The sequence below is a fragment of the Myxine glutinosa genome, chromosome 12 (genome assembly GCF_964187855.1).
Source record: "Myxine glutinosa chromosome 12, kmMyxGlut1.1, whole genome shotgun sequence".
Lineage (NCBI taxonomy): Eukaryota > Metazoa > Chordata > Myxini > Myxiniformes > Myxinidae > Myxine > Myxine glutinosa.
The window spans coordinates 86,891,140-86,911,916 of record NC_136272.1 but is presented as its reverse complement, the minus strand read 5'-3'; the positions used below and the strand labels follow the sequence as shown (position 1 = coordinate 86,911,916).

The 20,777-nt window shown below is 52.2% G+C and overlaps 2 protein-coding genes across 3 annotated transcripts in view; both read left to right on the top strand.

Annotated features, from left to right (window-relative positions):
- Positions 1-20,777, top strand: part of LOC137437575 (peptidoglycan-recognition protein SC2-like) — a 66,285-nt gene that overhangs the window by 37,396 nt on the left and 8,112 nt on the right. The window lies entirely within an intron of this gene.
- The window catches only part of LOC137437582 (mRNA-decapping enzyme 1B), a 226,631-nt gene continuing 213,693 nt past the window's right edge, over positions 7,840-20,777 (top strand). The window contains exon 1 of the mRNA XM_078766066.1: positions 7,840-8,159. Coding sequence (XP_078622192.1) covers positions 8,083-8,159 — 77 coding nt within the window. The 5' untranslated portion in view covers positions 7,840-8,082. The remainder of the gene's footprint in view (positions 8,160-20,777) is intronic.

Here is a 20,777-nt window from a genome sequence, read left to right as displayed (position 1 = left end):
GTTTTGCAATCAAAGCGAAGTAACAGTGTACCGTGAGGTCCGTAAAATGGAGGTAAAACTAGGTAGACCGTAAATTGGACATCCTGCAGATATTCCATGGTGAACGTTATCGAGAATGAAGATCACCTGGGGTCCTTCTTAAACAATTGGCGAAAATCATTGTCACGAAAAAACAAATTACAAATACCTGTCCTGAGTGCTGGGAAAACAACTCCAAACTACCAACAATACCAATCCACCCGACATAACCAATCCACCCGACATAACCAAACCACCCAGAGATAACCAAACCACTCAATATAACCAAACCACTCACTTTAACCAATCCACCCACTCTAACCAATCCACCCACTATAACCAATCCACCCACTCTAACCAATCCACCCACTATAACCAAACCACACAAAGAGATAACCAAACCACCCAGATATAACCAAACCACCCAGAGATAACCAAACCACCCAGAGATAACCAAACCACCCAATATAACCAAACCACTCAATATAACCAAACCACTCACTTTAACCAATCCACCCACTCCAACCAATCCACCCACTATAACCAATCCACCCACTCGAACCAATCCACCCACTATAACCAAACCACCCACTATAACCAATCCACCCACTCTAACCAATCCACCCACTCTAACCAATCCACCCACTATAACCAAACCACCCAGAGATAACCAAACCACCCAGAGATAACCAAACCACCCACTATAACCAAACCACCCACTATAACCAAACCACCCACTATAACCAAACCACCCACTATAACCAAACCACCCACTATAACCCAACCACCCAGAGATAACCAAACCACTCAATATAACCAAACCACCCACTATAACCAAACCACCCAGTGATAACCAAACCACTCAATATAACCAAACCACCCACTATAACCAAACCACCCAGTGATAACCAAACCACTCAATATAACCAAACCACCCAGAGATAACCAAACCACTCAATATAACCAAACCACCCACTATAACCAAACCACCCAGTGATAACCAAACCACCCACGATAACCAAACCACCCAGAGATAACCAAACCACCCACTATAACCAAACCACCCACTATAACCCAACCACCCACTATAACCAAACCACCCAGTGATAACCAAACCACCCAACATAACCAAACCACCCACTATAACCAAACCACCCAACATAACCAAACCACCCACTATAACCAAACCACCCAACATAACCAAACCACCCACTATAACCAAACCACCCACTATAACCAAACCACCCACTATAACCAAACCACCCAACATAACCAAACCACCCACTATAACCAAACCACCCAACATAACCAAACCACCCACTATAACCAAACCACTCAATATAACCAAACCACCCACTATAACCAAACCACCCACCATAACCAAACCACTCAATATAACCAAACCACCCAACATAACCAAACCACCCAGAGATAACCAAACCACTCAATATAACCAAACCACCCAGTGATAACCAAACCACCCACGATAACCAAACCACCCACTATAACCAAACCACCCAGTGATAACCAAACCACCCACGATAACCAAACCACCCAGAGATAACCAAAGCACCCACTATAACCAAACCACCCACTATAACCCAACCACCCACTATAACCAAACCACCCAGTGATAACCAAACCACCCAACATAACCAAACCACCCAGAGATAACCAAACCACCCAACATAACCAAACCACTCAATATAACCAAACCACCCAGAGATAACCAAACCACTAAATATAACCAATCCACCCAACATAACCAAACCACTCAGAGATAACCAAACCAAACAACACCACCAAACCACACAATATAACCAATCCACCGAGAGATAACCAAACCACCCAGATATAACCAAACCACTCAATATAACCAATCCACCGAGAGATAACCAAACCACCCAGATATAACCAAACCACTCAATATAACCAAACCACCCAGAGATAACCAAACCACTCAATATAACCAATCCACCCAACATAACCAAACCACTCAGAGATAACCAAACCAAACAACACCACCAAACACAAAATATAACCAATCCACCGAGAGATAACCAAACCACCCAGATATAACCAAACCACTCAATATAACCAATCCACCCAAAATAACCAAACCACCCAACATAACCAACTGGCTAAACTACTTTTGGAACATACACTTTCGGCCCAAAGACACCTTAGACCATTTGGACCTGTAGACCTTTCGACCAGTTAGACCCTCTTCGGCTCACACCACACAAACATCCATTACCTACAGTATATATTGTTGCGGATATGGGACTTGGCCTCAATATCCGCTTGTAAATACTCCCCTATTTCCCCAATACTCCCCAACTATCCCCAATCCCCCATTCCCTAGTCCCATTGCCTGTAAATAACACTCTGTAGAACCGACCTTCCCCTTTTTCCCCCATTAAATGTCGTGCCCAGGTCCACCGCATCTCACGTAGACAACTTTCGGACATCTTGCTAGTTATTCTTAGTCTATGTCAGTTAAGGACTCGTTTCCATTAATTCTGACTCTTCGTTGCACCAGAATGTGATTATATGGCACCAGTAGTGAGTTTAGGACCTTCCCATACCTCCTCCCATCTTCTTCCCCAAACAACAACTACAACAACAACTACAACAACAACTACAACAACTACAACAACAACTACAACAACAACTACAACAACTACAACAACGGCGCGGCGCGGTGGAGTGTGCGTCCTCACACCGGCTCGGTTAGCCGCCATTGACCATGCGCTCCGACGGGGTTACCACGAAGGGGCTCCCTGTCAGCCCCTCGTCAAGGGCGGAGCAGGTAACCCCCCCCCGCACGCACCCAATGAGAAGCAACGGGCCGATTCCATCTGGGGCGGAGCTAACGAGCCGAGGGCGTGTCACTCCCCGCCGGATATACGCGGCCACTTACCGGACGTGAGGAGAGATGCGCCCCCGACTGAAGAAGACAAGTCGCGACCACCTCCGAGCGCTGAGCGACCTCCCCGCATCTCTAGACCGGACCGGATCGATCCTGCCCTGAGCCCAGGTGCACCTGGAGCCATCGATTCCGCTTTCCTTGCCATCAATCCCCGTGTGAGTCAGTTTTTGTCCTGTTTATCTGTCGTCTGTCAGGGAATAAGATAAGTGTGTCTAAGTGCCTGTCTTTCTATGCTGTCCCTCTTGTAGTTGTAATCTGACCTTCCGCCCTAATATAACCTCCTCCGGAGGTCTTGAGAACTGAACCCTTGGTGTCGTGTCATTTTAATCCAGCCGTTGTGTCTTTTCCATCATTGATTTAGCATAGCGCGATTTAGTCAACGTTCGAGTATAATCGGGTAACTTGTGCGGACACGGCGGCCATTCCGCTCGGCCCACCCTAACATCAAAGTCGTGTCTGTAACAATTGGTGTCAGGAGTGGGATTCGGACCTGGGACTAAATTTGTTAGGCCCAAATTTTGGAACACCAATTGTACTATTAGAGTAACAATTGGTGTCGAGGAGTGAGATTGGACCCGGAGCGCGTTTACGCGCTCGAAATTATAAAGGCGAAATTTGAATTTGTTTTACGAAAATAAAAACCCGAATTTTGAAAGTCGCGCTATGGCGGATCAAGACAGCTGGGTTCCGGTAGAGGAGAGTGAGGCAGGGTCGGTCCAGGACCAAATAGAGGGACGCGAGGAGAGCGAAGCAGCGAGGGTAGCAGACGCACAAATTAGCGTCGTTGCGCCCGACATGGCGGGCTCGCGAAATGGCGCCTCGCACATGGCCACGGCGCCCACGCCCGCGACCGTGGCAGCGCCCCTGGTGGATTCGAACCTTTTCCTCCTGCAAATGGGGGCCCTTATGGAGAGGCTAGAAGCAAAAATGGGGGTAATGGGAAACCAAATGGGGGTAATGGGGAACCGGATAGAGGCTCAGAGTGAGCAAATGGGGGTAATGAGGGACGAAGCGAGGGGTACCAGTGAGGGGTTAGACAATAATTTTGAGGGATTAGACAAGAAATTTGGGAAGTTAGACAATAATTTTGAGGGATTAGACAAGAAATTTGGGAAGTTAGACAATAATTTTGAGGAGTTAGACAAGAAATTTGGGAAGTTAGACAATAATTTTGAGGGGTTAGACAACGGGATAAAAGAGGTGAGAAATGGGTTAATAGGGTTAGAAAACAGTATGGAAGGCAAATTGAGGGACATGAGGGACCAAGCGGAAAGGGAAGTTAAACAAATGGAGCAGCAGATAGAGGGGGTCAGAATGGGGGTAGAAACCAAACTGGATGCTCACAGGGAGGAAATGGAGCAGATGAGGGTGGCATCTGGGCAGGAGATGCAAGTGATGGGAGAGGAGATCAGAAGAGGAGTGAGTGAGGAGGTCGGAGGAGTGCGCGAGGAGGTGAGGCACTGTGAGGAGCACATGGAGAAGGAGGTGAGAAAGGGGACTGTAAAGTTACAAGGGGGCATAGAGGTCCTGACGCAGGAGGTGGAACAGCTGACGGAGGGACAAAAAGAAGTAACGGAGCAGGTTCAAAGGAACACTGCGGTATTAGGAGGGTTGAAAGCGACACAGAAAGAACTAAAAGATGACTTGATAGCGACGAAGAGGGAATGTCAGATGGTACGTGAGGGACTGACAACGAGGTTGGACGAGGTGATAGAGGTAATGGAGACGAAGGACCGGCAGGTGAGGACGCACATGGAAACGGTCAAGGTAGCCTTAGAGGACGAACTTGAGGAGACGTACCGGGGAATAAAGGAGGTGAAGCAGAAATTAGAAGAAGTGGAAGAAGGGGTGAGCGAAATTAAGAAGCGACGGAGAGGGGATAAGAAAGAGATAAAAGAGGAGATAAAAGAATTGGTCCAAAGTCTGTGTTTGGATCGTGATGATGTGCTCATTAACCGGATGAGGGATTCGCAGGTGATGGAGGAGAAGCGAAGAGGAAGAGGACCCGGTGTAAGTGGTGACCAATATGGTCGTGCGTATGATGCGCCAGGGGATTTAAGAAGCTTGGGGGTCGAGATGGACCCGGGTGTTCGTGAGAGGCCGTGGGTGAAGTGTGCGACAGGTCTGGTGTGCGAAAAAGGAGGTGTACAAGAAAGTCCGACTCTGGGGTGTGTGAGGAAAAAGTGCGTGCCAAGGAGTGAGGGTGCTGGCGAGAGTGAGTCGGTCGTAGCGCGTGTGCGAGGGGGTACATGGAAGCGCGGTGTGGTAAGTGTTACAGAGGGTGTGACGGGAGAGTGTGCGCAGGAGTGTGCGCGAGAAAGGTGTGTGACGGACGGGTGCATGGGGAAAGAGTGCGCTGTCAAGAGTAAGGGTGAGTGCGCTGTCAAGAATGGAGGTGAGAGTAGTGAGAGTGACAAGGAGAGTGAGTTGGTTGTGACAGGTGAGCGAGGATGTACACCTGGGATGGAAGGATGCACACCTGGAATGGTAGAGCGTGAGTGGGAATGCACGCTGGAGTTGGTGGTGAGGCACGTGGTTGGGTGTGCGAATGAGAGCACACCTGTGATTGTCACAGAGGAGGTGACAGAGGAGGGGGCGCGAAGAGGTGTGTTGGTGAGGTGTGCGACCAACGAATGTGTGCCAAAGTGTTCGGTGGTCAGGTGTGTGACCAAGGCTGTGAGTGGAATGAGAGTACCTGGGTGTGTAAGGAAAGGTACGAGGAGCATGGAGACGGCTGGATGTAGGAGCACGAAAGGGGTAGCGTATGCGTGTAAGAACCCAGGTGAAGCATCGACGGTAACCAGGTTAGAGGTTAGGTCGACTTTTAGCCGAAGCGGGCCCTCGGTGCGTGCCGGGCCTCGCTTTGAACGGCCGCGTCCGTGCTCCACTAGGCGGAGCTGGCAGCCCGATAGAAAGGGTCGTCATGGCGACCACTTTTTGGTGAGACGTGCCGGCAGGTCGAGAGCGGGACATTGGATGGCTCCGTGCCGAGATGGTGCGTGGGATCTCGGCACGGGTAAGCCCCCGTCTCTGCACCGAGTGCCGGACGCATCCAGCCGCTGGCACAGAACAACCCGCATTCATGGCTTGGCTTTACGAAGCCGGGCTTTGGACAGGAATTGGCGCACCGAGAGGCATTAGTGAGTAGACTGGGGGATGAGGTTAGTGTTTTGGACCCAAAATTAGAGAAAAACAAAATTTGATGATTGGCAAAGGATTGGCAGTAATGATTGGCAGATGATGAGTAGGATTGGCAAATTTTTGATTTGTCGAAATTTGATGTGCAAAATTGGTAGTGAGCGATGGGCCCGGTGGGTAAGGCTGGCATCCCTGCCACCCCTTCCCATAGGGGGGGCAAAGGAGCAATAGCTTATGGGGTGTATGGCAGTGAAAACTAGCCCGGGTGGGTTAGGTTATATGTGTGTAGGGCCCTAGAAGATGACATTAGGTGACGATAAGGTTAGGTAGTGACTGATACCTGTAGTGGGGACGCAGGTAGTTTAGTGTGGATGATAATGACGAGGGAGCGCAATAGTTTAAAGGGACGACTGGGAAGCGCAAGTTTCAGAAGGGAGTAGTTAGCTGAGATGATGCCGTGTGTGTGAGAATGGAACAGGTGTGATTGCACAGGTGTGCAACTGGACAGGTGTGTGGAGCAGTGTGTGAGTAGTGAGTGTTGTGGATCAGCGCGAATGCGCTTGGGGAGAGAAGGGTGCAGGTGGCACCAGGTGTGAGAGCACAGGTGTGCAGGTACAGGTGTGTGGAGAGAGTTGGAGTAAGTGGTACGGAGTGGTGTGCATGGTGCGAAGGTGTGGATGGGGGAAGAGTGGACCCCCATCACGGATACCCGGGGCGGGTAGTGTAAGTGTTAGGTAGAGGGTACAGGTAAATTGTGGTTGGATATTGGCATCTGTGGTGCGGGTGACAGAATGGTATTGTGGATGGGTGCATTAGTGTTGTGGAAATGGCTGGGCGTGTAGCCTGTTAGTGTGTGTAGTTGGTTGGGCACTCCACCACTGTGAGGATGTCGGCCAGGTGAGGCCGCAGGTGGGCTCTGGGAGCCGGTAGTTGTGAGTGGGTGCCTGAGGATCCCGGGTGTGGATCAGGCAGCCCAGTGCCAGAGAGGGCACCGAGTGGGGAGAGCGCCAGAGGGCCTTCCCCAGGTAGTTAGGTTAGGGTAAGGAGCAGGTAAGCTCGGAGGCAACTGCAGTGGTGGAGGTGTGCAGGTGGGTAGACCCGCTGGGAGAGGTACACGCCACAGCCCAGAAATTGTGCGAGGGCACCGGGAGATGAATCGGGGGAGTGAGACCCCAAATTGAAAAGCACCACAGTTTGGCCAATGGGAATTGGTTTTTAGAACCCATAGTGTAAGAGGGCCAATGGTTTGGCCGGAGAAAGACCCCGGGTAATGTAAAGTTGTTAAAGTCATTTAGGAAATAGTTAGGATTGATGAACCTGTCGCACCATACGCAGCCACTTACCTGTGGTGATGATGATGACTCCACACCTGTGTTTTCTTTGTTTTGGTGCAGGAAATGAGAATTGCTGTGAGGATTTGTGAGACGCATCACGACGTGGATGAGACATTGGGGTGATTCCATCTCTCCCTCCTTAGGAGGGACTGATGATGAATTGGTAATGGCAAATTTTGATGTTCAGTTGGAGATGGCAAATTTTGATGAGAGTTGAAAATGGCAAATTTGATTGGTTAGGAGGGAGAGAAGACGAATTTGGTTTATGGGAGGAACGGGGAAGACAGTAGGGATGTTTGTTGATTGGTAAAGTAGATGTTTATGGGTAGTGTTGTGTTTTGTGGATACAGTAAGGGGTAAGGGAGGGGCCATGTAGGTTACCTGGTGGGGGGGGGGTGGGGCGTACGGTAGGAACGTACCTGTCTCACCTGGTTCCCATGTGCCCCCAGTGTGCATCACCTTGTATTGCGTGCACTTTTGCGCCCTTACCACCTTACTCACTTGTCTATTTCTTTTGTCTCCCACCTCCGAGGATCTGGCTTTGGGGCAGAGAGAGAGAGGAGAGAGAGGTGCTGGCTTCGCAGTTGTGGGCCTGCACTTTCGCTGCTTGCTGCCTGGATCGATACACCATATGGACCGCAATGTTTGTGGCCACCCACAATGGACCGCAGTTCTTTTGCGGCCAAGCACCACCCGTGGATGGACCTATGGGTCAACGTGGCACCTATGCCATACAGGTGAACCACTTTTAGTTGACACCACTGAAGGCCACAATACAGAAATGGACGCGGTTGGCGCCTTTCTTTATTTTTGAAAGAAGCCAGAACACCAAGTGCACCACACGAAGAGCAAGAGACACCTGCAGGGTTAGGGGTTGTTGAATTTATTTTTATTCATTGAACAATGGTGACTGCACCGATTGGTGCAGGGGTGGTGCTTTTGGTGCTGGGAAAGGGTGCTCTGCACGTTATTAAAGGCCATAGGCCACAGAGCACTCGTGGGTTGGTGTATCGATGCTGGCATGCGTGCTCTCTCTATGCATAACATCTGCATGTGTTCCTCCAAAAACAGGTCCTGGATCGTAGTGTAAATATCAGCGTAGTCTTGTAAATAATGCTCCCTACCGGCTGTATGTTTAGTTTGCGAATTCTTTCCGGATTCGGTTATCCTGTGGGTGTGTTTCTGTGAGGAGAAGGGTGCAACGTCGCAGGGGGACATATTTACTCATTTGTGAATATCTGTAAAACTGTCGCACTCAGGGTAGAGTTAATAGTAGAGGGAACTACATCTGAGTGCCACACTAAAATAGGTAAAAATTTATCGGGTCGGGACGCCCCGAGGGTAGAGAAGGGTGCAATGTTGCGGATATGGGACTTGGCCTCAATATCCGCTTGTAAATACTCCCCTATTTCCCCAATACTCCCCAACTATCCCCAATCCCCCATTCCCTAGTCCCATTGCCTGTAAATAACACTCTGTAGAACCGACCTTCCCCTTTTTCCCCCATTAAATGTCGTGCCCAGGTCCACCGCATCTCACGTAGACAACTTTCGGACATCTTGCTAGTTATTCTTAGTCTATGTCAGTTAAGGAATCGTTTCCATTAATTCTGACTCTTCGTTGCACCAGAATGTGATTATATGGCACCAGTAGTGAGTTTAGGACCTTCCCATACCTCCTCCCATCTTCTTCCCCAAACAACAACTACAACAACAACTACAACAACAACTACAACAACTACAACAACAACTACAACAACAACTACAACAACTACAACAACGGCGCGGCGCGGGGGAGTGTGCGTCCTCACACCGGCTCGGTTAGCCACCATTGACCATGCGCTCCGACGGGGTTACCACGAAGGGGCTCCCTGTCAGCCCCTCGTCAAGGGCGGAGCAGGTAACCCCCCCCGCACGCACCCAATGAGAAGCAACGGGCCGATTCCATCTGGGGCGGAGCTAACGAGCCGAGGGCGTGTCACTCCCCGCCGGATATACGCGGCCACTTACCGGACGTGAGGAGAGATGCGCCCCCGACTGAAGAAGACAAGTCGCGACCACCTCCGAGCGCTGAGCGACCTCCCCGCATCTCTAGACCGGACCGGGTCGATCCTGCCCTGAGCCCAGGTGCACCTGGAGCCATCGATTCCGCTTTCCTTGCCATCAATCCCCGTGTGAGTCAGTTTTTGTCCTGTTTATCTGTCGTCTGTCAGGGAATAAGATAAGTGTGTCTAAGTGCCTGTCTTTCTATGCTGTCCCTCTTGTAGTTGTAATCTGACCTTCCGCCCTAATATAACCTCCTCCGGAGGTCTTGAGAACTGAACCCTTGGTGTCGTGTCATTTTAAACCACCCAGTGATAACCAAACCACTCAATATAACCAAACCACCCACTATAACCAAACCACCCAGTGATAACCAAACCACTCAATATAACCAAACCACCCACTATAACCAAACCACCCAGTGATAACCAAACCACTCAATATAACCAAACCACCCAGAGATAACCAAACCACTCAATATAACCAAACCACCCACTATAACCAAACCACCCAGTGATAACCAAACCACCCACGATAACCAAACCACCCAGAGATAACCAAACCACCCACTATAACCAAACCACCCACTATAACCCAACCACCCACTATAACCAAACCACCCAGTGATAACCAAACCACCCAACATAACCAAACCACCCACTATAACCAAACCACCCAACATAACCAAACCACCCACTATAACCAAACCACCCAACATAACCAAACCACCCACTATAACCAAACCACCCACTATAACCAAACCACCCACTATAACCAAACCACCCAACATAACCAAACCACCCACTATAACCAAACCACCCAACATAACCAAACCACCCACTATAACCAAACCACTCAATATAACCAAACCACCCACTATAACCAAACCACCCACCATAACCAAACCACTCAATATAACCAAACCACCCAACATAACCAAACCACCCAGAGATAACCAAACCACTCAATATAACCAAACCACCCAGTGATAACCAAACCACCCACGATAACCAAACCACCCACTATAACCAAACCACCCAGTGATAACCAAACCACCCACGATAACCAAACCACCCAGAGATAACCAAAGCACCCACTATAACCAAACCACCCACTATAACCCAACCACCCACTATAACCAAACCACCCAGTGATAACCAAACCACCCAACATAACCAAACCACCCAGAGATAACCAAACCACTAAATATAACCAATCCACCCAACATAACCAAACCACTCAGAGATAACCAAACCAAACAACACCACCAAACCACACAATATAACCAATCCACCGAGAGATAACCAAACCACCCAGATATAACCAAACCACTCAATATAACCAATCCACCGAGAGATAACCAAACCACCCAGATATAACCAAACCACTCAATATAACCAAACCACCCAGAGATAACCAAACCACTCAATATAACCAATCCACCCAACATAACCAAACCACCCAGAGATAACCAAACCAAACAACACCACCAAACACAAAATATAACCAATCCACCGAGAGATAACCAAACCACCCAGATATAACCAAACCACTCAATATAACCAATCCACCCAAAATAACCAAACCACCCAACATAACCAACTGGCTAAACTACTTTTGGAACATACACTTTCGGCCCAAAGACACCTTAGACCATTTGGACCTGTAGACCTTTCGACCAGTTAGACCCTCTTCGGCTCACACCACACAAACATCCATTACCTACAGTATATATACACACCACACATATCTCCTTACAGTATACCTTATTCAGCAAGAAATGCACAAACTCCACCCACCCTCCAGGTGAGGTTTACAAGAGAAGACAACTTCAGTAAATTCCTGTCTTGTTCAGTCATTATGTACTTGGAAAAGCATCACGTGACATCACAATGGAGACTGGCTCAATTAAAAGAGTCTTATTCAGTTTTTGAAAAAAGGAAATACAACATTCAGATATATTCAATGGGGCCTCATGCTTGTCTCTAAAAATGAAGGAAGGCAAGTACATGATGTTCCAGGAGGGAGGTTAACCTTTCCAATGACTCAGAGATAAATCTATATAGGGTGAATCAGAATAATTTATAAACACTTTCAGATGTTTTCCCTCTGCTCAAGTGTGAGTTGATTATTTTCCATTTCGATCAATCAGGGATCCAATGAAAAATCCGATGAAATCAGCAAGTTATCAACAACAGTTGTTGGTCTTCTCCTCTTCCCTTTACACGGGGTGAAGTCGAATGGTACCAAGCTTCTACCGTGCTTTGACTACAATACTCCTCCACTCCTCTCTGTCCGCAGCCAACTCTCTCTACCCTCCAACCACTCCTACCTTACTGATATCCCTCCTCACACAATCCTCCCATCCCAACCGTGGTCTGCCTCATTTCCTCCTACCTCATTTTTTTTTTTTTTTTTTTTTTGTATACAGAATCGAGGCTCGTGAAAGAGCTAACATTTATCACACAAACAAATCAAACAGACAAACAAAGTATATAAAAAGGGGAGCGGTAGACAAGATGGGGAGAGAAGGGGAAGCACACAAACACAACATTTGAGAGTAGGGACATCGGGAGATCTGTAGGAGGGAGAGGGCTTCGGGGGAGGAGGCGTGGAAAGGGGGGGGGGGGGGGTGGGAGAAGTATATAACACAAGCACACCAAGGACTTCCAGGAAAGCAGTTGGTATTTCAAAAAAGTGGATTTGGGGTGAATTAACGGGGGTAGAAAAGATCAAGGTTTTGGATGGGGGAAGATAACAGATGGTGGTGAACAGCTGTTTTAAAGACCTGGAGGGAGGAGTGGGATTGAAGAGAGTGAGGGAGTTTGTTCCAGAGGCGGGAGAAAAGAGGAATGAAAGAGTGAAGGTGAGCAGAGAGTCTTGATTTTGGCAGTTTAACCATAAGAGGGTTGCAGGCAGATCTTGTGCGACCTGTAGGAATATTTGGGGGACAGAGCCCAGAGAGAGCTGGGGGAGCAAGGCCAGAGAGGAGTCGGTAGAAGACGGAAAGACCACCAACCTGCCTGTGGTGAGTAAGTGAAAGGCCCTTGGAGTTAGCTTCATCGCGGGAGATTCCAATGATTCTGAACGCTTTGGTTTCAACAGCGTGAAGCCGAGCTAGGTGTGAGGCAGGAGCACCAGCCCAGAGGGGAGAGCAGTATTCCATTGAGCTGTGGATGAAAGCCTTGTATGTGGTGAGGAGCTCAGGTGTGCCATGAAAGGACTTCGCATGACGGAGGATGCCCAGTCGGCGACTGGCTTTGGAGGCCAGATTTGAAATGTGGTTTTCCCAGGAAAGATCATGGCAGATAGTGAGACCCAAAAGCTTGAGTGACAGAACTTCTTGGAGAGGATTATTCAGAAAGTGGATGGGATTCCTTCAACCTACCCGCTCTCTTTGCCATTCTTTCTTCCCCAAACCCATCTCAGCCGGCATTTCACCAATCTCCCCTTCAAGCTCATCTGCACACGAAACTCCCCCCTCAGTTCATCCGTTCTCCTTCTATCCACTCTCTTCACTCTCACAATCCTCTTCACCCAGTTGTTCTCACAAAACTGCAGCCTCTGGTGTTGCCTCTCTGTCAGTGCCACTGTCTCCAAACCGTAAAGGTAGGCCGGCATTACACATGACATCAGAATCTTCCCTTTGAATCACCTTGAAATATTTGCCTGCCATTACTCCCATCACCCTCCTCCACGCATTTGTACCCACCTGAAAACCTCCTACGCACCACTGCCTCACCATCCCCAATCACTGTTCCCCACAGATGATACTCAAACCGATTTCTTTGTCTGATCTCCTTCCACTCTAACCTGATATTCATTTAATTTCTCTACTGCCCAATCCACATCACTTCTGTCTTCTCCATGTTCATTTTCAGCCCATATTTCTCAAATGCCTCCTTCCACTCCTCCAGTACTTCCTCCATTTCCCACCCACTCTCCACCACAACAACCAGATCGTCCACATACAATAGCCTCCCCAGAATATCTTTCATGTTTACCTTCCTGCTTACCAGCTCCATCACCAAGGAGTGGGCTGGGAGCGCTTCACTGCCTCAAACCGATGTTCACAGTGAACTCATCCAACATCCCAGGACCAACCAAAACTCTTCCCTTCGTTCCCTTGTACATCCCTTCCACCAACCAAGCTTCTGCTTCCGGCATTCCCATCCATCTCAGTGTCGCCATCAACATCTCTCTTGGAACAGTGTTGTCGGCCTTCTCCAGATCCACAAATCCCAATGCCATTTCACCTTGTACCACCAACCTCCTCCCTACCAGCTGTCTCAGCACGAACATCCCATCTGAGATTTCCCCATCATTTCTAATCCCCTGCTGCTCTTCTCCAATCTCTTTCTCCACACTCTTCCTTGTCCTCCTGTCTGGAACCCTCTCCAGCACCTTCATGAGATGACAAAGGAGCGTAATACCCCTGTATTTCCCCGGATCTTGAACAACCCCTTCCCCTTCCATATCAGCACAATTAACCCTGCCCTCCAATCCTCCGGAATTTAACCCTTTCTTATACATACATTCAACAACCTCTTTGTCCACCTGACCCCGACTTACTTCTCCTGCTGCAATTATCATCTCTGTACACACCTCGTCAATGCCTGGTGCCCTTCCCTTTTTCATCCTCTTCAATGTCGTCTGCACTTCCTTTTCCATGTTCTCCACCACTCTCCACTTTCCTCTCGTTAGCTCCAGCTCGCCATTGCTTCCTTCCCGGATCAATAGCTACCCGAAATATCCTTCCCACACCTTCAATACCGCGCCCCTCTCTGTCACTAGCGTCGCACCACCATCCTTAATCACCACCACCTCCTTCATATCCTTGCTATCCTCATCCCTGTCACGAGCCAATTTATAGATCATCTTCCTCCCACCATCCTCTTCCATCTTGTTGAACACCTCATCTTCCCTATCATTCCTCGCCTTAACCACAGCTCTCCTTGCTGCCTTCTTCTTCTGCCCATACAGGTGCAGCAACCCCACATTTGGCTACCCCCTCTGTCCTTGATCTTCTCTGTCCTCTTCCAAACCTCCTTCTTCTCACCAACTACCTTCGCTACTTCCTCCCTCTACCATACCTGGCCCTCACCCTCTCCTTGTGCTCTACGGCGATGTTTCCCCTCCACTCCCCCCACCTAATAACCTTCCGACCCCTGCTCTTAACCTCAGTCCTTTTCTTCAGCCTCACCACAAACACCACAGGCTTGTGCTGGGTGGTAACATGCTCTCCCACCACTGCCTTGCGATCCTTAACCCACCACAATTCTCACTTCCTTACCACCACCAAATCCCGTTTTGTTTTGTGCTGTCCACACCTCTAGACAATCTTGTGGCTTTCCTGCTTTTGAAAGAATGCGGCTCTGCAAGTGATTGTACAAAACAGCTCTGCAAAAAAATAGGAATGTTAAGTGGTTGCCTTAACTATATTATGTAGAAATTGTCATACTGAAGGAGCTGTGCTCCAACTCGAATCGAAAGAATGGACGCGACAAAAAGCTGGAATTCGTCCGAGTTTCTTTATTGCATCAAATCAACTCGGGTAAAACTCAAAAGCCCGTTTATCGGGCGGCATTATATACAAGCACTCGAATATCTCATGCCGGAGCGTTTGCCCTGAAAAGGCGCAACTGGGCGTGTCCGGGAGACCTGGGCGAGTCTGGACATACCCGGGAACGGCGAGACTGGGTGTCGCCGGATGGGCCGGGCGTGCCTGGACATGCCCGGGAACGGCGAGACTGGGTGTCGCCGGACGGGCCGGGCGAGCCCGGGAAAGGCGAGTCCGGGCATGCCCGGGGAAGGCGCGTCTGGGCATGTCCGGGCGGCCTGGGCAAGCTCGGCCCGGCGATCACTCCCTGGTTGTGTCTTTGGCCGGTGTAAGGCGATTGTGTATGTTCAGCGGCAACCGCTACATGCGCCCCCCCAGAATCGACTTGCACCAGCAGGGTCAATTTAAGGGGGGTCCTGATGACCCGGCCGAAGCGACCCCTGGAGGGTCGTGGGGGGGGGGGGGGTCCGGTGTGGGGGTGGGTGGTCGAGCAGGAGGCACCGTGGACGGGGGGCGGCCTCGCCGCGGAGGAAGGGCCAACCGAGGTGGTTGGTCGATGTCCATGTGCGCCGGCTTGAGGCGGTCCACCGAAATCCGGTCCGACCTGCCGCCGACGTCGATGACGAAGGACTTGTCGTCCCGTTGCAGGACCCGGAAGGGTCGGTCGTACGGCGGCCTGAGTGGCCCCCGGTGTGCGTTATGACGCACAAAAACGTACTCCGCTGTGCGAAGCGCTGGGGGGACGTAGGACTGGGGGTCACCATGGTGGGACGTTGGCACGGGGGCAAACCGTTGGGCGGTCTCCTGGAGGTCCGAGCGCTGGCGAGCTGCGGACCAGGGACTGGTAGCGTCGGGCACGAATTCGCCCGGGACGCGTAGCGGCTGGCCGTAGACAAGCTCGGCGGTGGACACCCGGAGGTCCTCCTTGGGGGCCGTGCGGAGGCCCAAAAAGGACCCACGGCAGCCGGTCGGCCCAGCCGCCGTCCTGAAGGCCGGCCAAGAGCACGGCCTTCATGGAGCGGTGGAACCGCTCGCACAACCCGTTGGCTTGGGGGTGGTAGGCCGTGGTACGATGGAGCCTGACCCCCAGGTTGCGGGCGACCGCGCCCCACAGCTCAGAGGTGAACTGCGGCCCGCGGTCCGAAGAGATGTCCGCCGGTGCACCGAAACGGGCGACCCAGGTGGCGATGAAAGCCTGCGCCACGTCGGCGGTGGTGGTGGAGACGAGGGGAACGACCTCCGGCCACTTGGTGGTCCTGTCCACCATGGTGAGCAGGTGTGTGAAACCCCGTGATGGGGGGAGGGGGCCCACCAGGTCCACGTTGACGTGGTCGAAACGCCGTTCAGGCATGGTGAAAGGTGCCAGCGGGGCCTGGGTGTGTCGGTGGACCTTGGCCTGTTGGCAGGCTGTGCAGGTGCTGGTCCAATCGCGGACATCCCGTCGAAGGCCATGCGAGACGAATCGCGCCGACACCAGCTTCTGGGAAGCTTTCCGGCCCAGGTGGGAAAGGCCGTGGAGGGAGGCGAAGATGCGGCGTTGCCAGGTAACGGGCACGATGGGGCGAGGCTGGCCTTGGGAGACGTCGCAGAGCAGGACAGTGTCCGCGAAGGGGACGTCGGCCAGGCGGAGGCCTGTGTCCGCCGCCCGGAGGGCTTGCACCATGGTGTCGGTGGTCTGGTCAGCCGCCATAAGCGCGAAGTCCACGCCGAGGTGGACCGCGTTCGCGCTGGCCCAAGAAAGACAGTCGGCCACGGCGTTGTCTTTGCCGGCGACGTGCCGGATGTCCGTGGTAAACTCCGACACGGCGGAGAGGTGGCGCTGCTGGCGGGCCGACCACGGCTCCATGACTTTGGCCATTGCGTAAACCAACGGCTTGTGGTCGACGAAAGCCGTGAAGGGTCGGCCCTCCAGGAGGTGGCGGAAATGGCGAACCGCCAGGTGTAGACCGAGGAGCTCGCGGTCAAACGTGCTATATTTGAGCTCGTTCGGCCGGAGTTGCCGGCTGAAAAAAGCGAGTGGCTGCCAAACCCCGTTCACCCATTGCTCATGTACGGCGCCCACCGCGTAGTCGGAGGCATCCGTGGTGAGGGCGATGGGAGCGTTGAGCACCGGGTGAGCGAGCAGTGTTGCGTCGGCGAGGGCCCGCTTTGAGCTTGTAAATGCCGCGTCCATGGCTGCAGACCAGATGACGTCGTGTTTGGCCGGCTTGCCCCGGAGGGCTTCGTAGAGGGGCCGCATGAGCTGAGCAGCGCGGGGCACGAAGCGGTGATAGAAATTCACCATTCCGAGGAACTCCTGCAGGGAATTGATGGAGCGGGGACGCGGAAACGCGGTGATGGCCTCGACCTTGGTAGGCAGCGGCACGGCCCCGTTATTGGTGATGTGGTGGCCCAAAAAGTCAACGGCCGTCGTGCCGAAGTGGCATTTGGCCGGGTTGACGATTAGGCCATGCTCGCTGAGGTGCCCGAACAGTGTTCGGAGGTGGAGGAGGTGCTCGGCCCGGGACGCGCTGGCGACGAGGATGTCGTCCAGGTAGACGAAGAGGAACGGCAGGTCGCGCAGCACGCTGTCCATCAAGCGCTGGAACGCCTGAGCCGCGTTCTTGAGGCCAAATGGCATTCGAAGGAATTCGAATAAGCCGAACGGCGTGATGACGGCCGTTTTTGGGAGGTCGGCCGGCCTGACAGGTACCTGGTGATATCCCCGTATCAAATTGATCTTCGAAAAAATGACCCGTCCTGCCAAACGGGCGGAGAAGTCTTGAATGTGCGGGATCGGATACCTGTCGGGGGTGGTAACGTCGTTGAGGCGGCGGTAGTCGCCACATGGGCGTCAGCCGCCCCCCGGCTTCGGTACGATGTGTAGTGGCGAAGCCCACGTGCTATCGGAGCGCCGCACGATGCCGAGGTGTTCCAAAGGGTCGAACTCGGCTTTGGCCACGGCAAGCTTGGCTGGGTCGAGGCGGCGGGCTCTGGCGTAGACCTGCGGGCCCGTCGTTGGTATGTGGTGCTCGATACCATGTCGTACCGCGACGGCCGAAAACGTAGGCCGCGTGAGGGCCGGGAACTCCGCGAGCAGGCGAGCAAACTCGTTCGCCGCCGGGAGGGCGCATGTTAGCTCGGTCGGCACGGAGCTGCTCAACGTGCATGCCAGGGAGCTGAAGGTCTCGGCGTTGACGAGGCGACACCGTTTGACGTCAACCAGCAGCCCGTGTGCGCAGAGGAAGTCGGCGCCCAGCAGAGCCATGGGCACGCTTGCGGTCACAAAAGTCCAATTAAAGCACTGGCTGCCGAAGCAGAGGGTGACGTTGCGCGGGCCGAAGGTGCGGATGGCCGATCCATTGGCCGCCACCAAGGAGGGGCCGCAAACCGCGGACTGTCTGTCCTGATCGGAGGCGGGTATGACGCTCAGTTGGGCGCCGGTGTCACACAGGAAGCGCCGTCTGGACGCTTTGTCCCTGATAAAAAGTAAGTTGCCCGTGTGGCCGGCGCTCATGGCTGGTAATGAACGCCGGCCCGGCCGTTTCCCGACTTGCCGAAAGTGCACGGGGGTCGGCATGTCCGGGCCTTTTGTCCGAACCTGGCATGGTAGTAACACCACTCCTGGTCAGGTGGAGGCCCCGGTCGTCGTGTTGGAGGCGGTCGGCGCGGCGTAGCGGCCGCCAATTGTGCCGGCAGTTCGGCCGCCGACCGTGCCGGGTGCTCGGGTGCTGCTTCGGATGGCGGCAGGCTCCAGGTCGCTGCCCCGATGCGTTGGCCTGCCGAGGAGATCTTGTCGGCTTCCCTGGCGAGGGCGCGGGGATCCGTGATCTGCGTGCTTGCCAGGGCGAGGCGTACCTGGCTAGGCAGCTGATGGAGGAACAGCTCTTGAAAAAGAAAATCCGGGGCATGCTCCCCGAGCAACGAGAGCATGTAATCCATTCGCTCGGACGGGCACGTGTCGCCGAGCTCGGGCAGGTCGAGCAGGCGCCGTGCACGTTCCGCCGATGAGAGGGCGAAAGCGTCGAGGAGGAGCTTCTTGATCGCGCCGTACTTGTCAGCGGCTGGCGGGTGCTGGAGGAAGCTGAGGGTGCGGGCCGCGGTGGCTGAGCCGAGTGCTGCTACCACATGATGGAAGCGGGTGTCGTCGGCGGTGATGCCTCGCAGGGCGAACTGGGAGTCCGCCTGGGCGAACCAAACCGCCGCGTGAGCCTCCCAGAAGGTAGGCAGTTTGAGGGCAACTGCCGTGTCCATGTCGGTAGGTCACCAATGAAGGAGCTGTGCTCCAACTCGAATCGAAAGAATGGACGCGACAAAAAGCTGGAATTCGTCCGAGTTTCTTAATTGCATCAAATCAACTCGGGTAAAACTCAAAAGCCCGTTTATCGGGCGGCATTATATACAAGCACTCGAATATCTCATGCCGGAGCGTTTGCCCTTAAAAGGCGCGACTGGGCGTGTCCGGGAGACCTGGGCGAGTCTGGACATTCCCGGGAACGGCGAGACTGGGTGTGGCCGGACGGGCCTGGTGAGCCCGGGAAAGGCGAGTCCGGGCATGCCCGGGGAAGGCGCGTCTGGGCATGTCCGGGCGGCCTGGGCAAGCTCGGCCCGGCGATCGCTCCCTGATTGCGTCTTTTGCCGGTGTAAGGCGATTGTGTATGTTCCGTGGCAACCGCTACAATACAAATTAATCATGACGTCGAAGAAATACAGCACTTTGAAGTGTTTATACATTATTGTATGACCACCAAAGTAACCGTCCTATGGGCAGTTTTGTTCTAAGCTTGCAACACAATCTTCTGAGATGTACCTTTATTTGAGGCAGTGTATAGGCAACTGACAGCTCCCTCAATCGCTCTACCCCAAAAAAACCCTGGGTTACATGCACGACGCAAAAACATGCCTCCTGATTATAATTCAAAACACCTCACTGCCTGAGAAAACGTGGGGACAGAAAAAAACTGTACTGTAAAGTGTGGGACTTGTAATACCCTCTCCCACCTGGAGGAGGCACGACATGATACACAGATACACATTTACGTGGAAATTTTTTGTCCACCCCTCTCCTGCCCCCAATACCACCGACAACATCCCTATACATTAATTGGGGTCATGCTGATCCTATGTAGGACGTCTGGATGTAATCAGTCCAGAACTATAGGAGGAGTAGCATGACAAACAAACACCGGTCCGTGAATTAACGTAAGGATTCACCCTTTATATATACTAATAGGCCAGCACCCGTGGGAAACCTGAGGGCACATACATATATGGATGGCATTTGGACTTGTTGAGTTTTTTTTGTTTTTTTTGTATACAAGGTCGAGGCTCGTGTAAGAGCTAACATTGATCACAAGAAGACAAACTGACACATAAAACATAAAACATATGATAAAGGGAGCGGGAGACAAGATGAAGAGCCGGGACATCGGGAGATCTGTGGGAGGGAGAGGGCTTGGGGGAAGGAGGCATGGAAAGGGGGGGGGGGGGTGGGAGAGGTAAAAAAAAACACATGGACACTGCTCGGACTTCCAGGAAAGAAGTCGGTATTTCAAAAAAGTAGATCTGGGGTGAATTAACCGGGGTAGAAAAGATCAAGGTTTTGAATGGGGAAGATAAGACATGGTGGTGGGATTGAAGAGAACAGCTGTTTTAAAGACCTGGGGGGAGGAGTGGGATTGAAGAGAGTGAGGGAGTTTGTTCCAGAGGCGGGAGAAAAGAGGAATGAAAGAGTGAAGGTGAGCAGAGAGGCTTGATTTTGGAAATTTAACCAT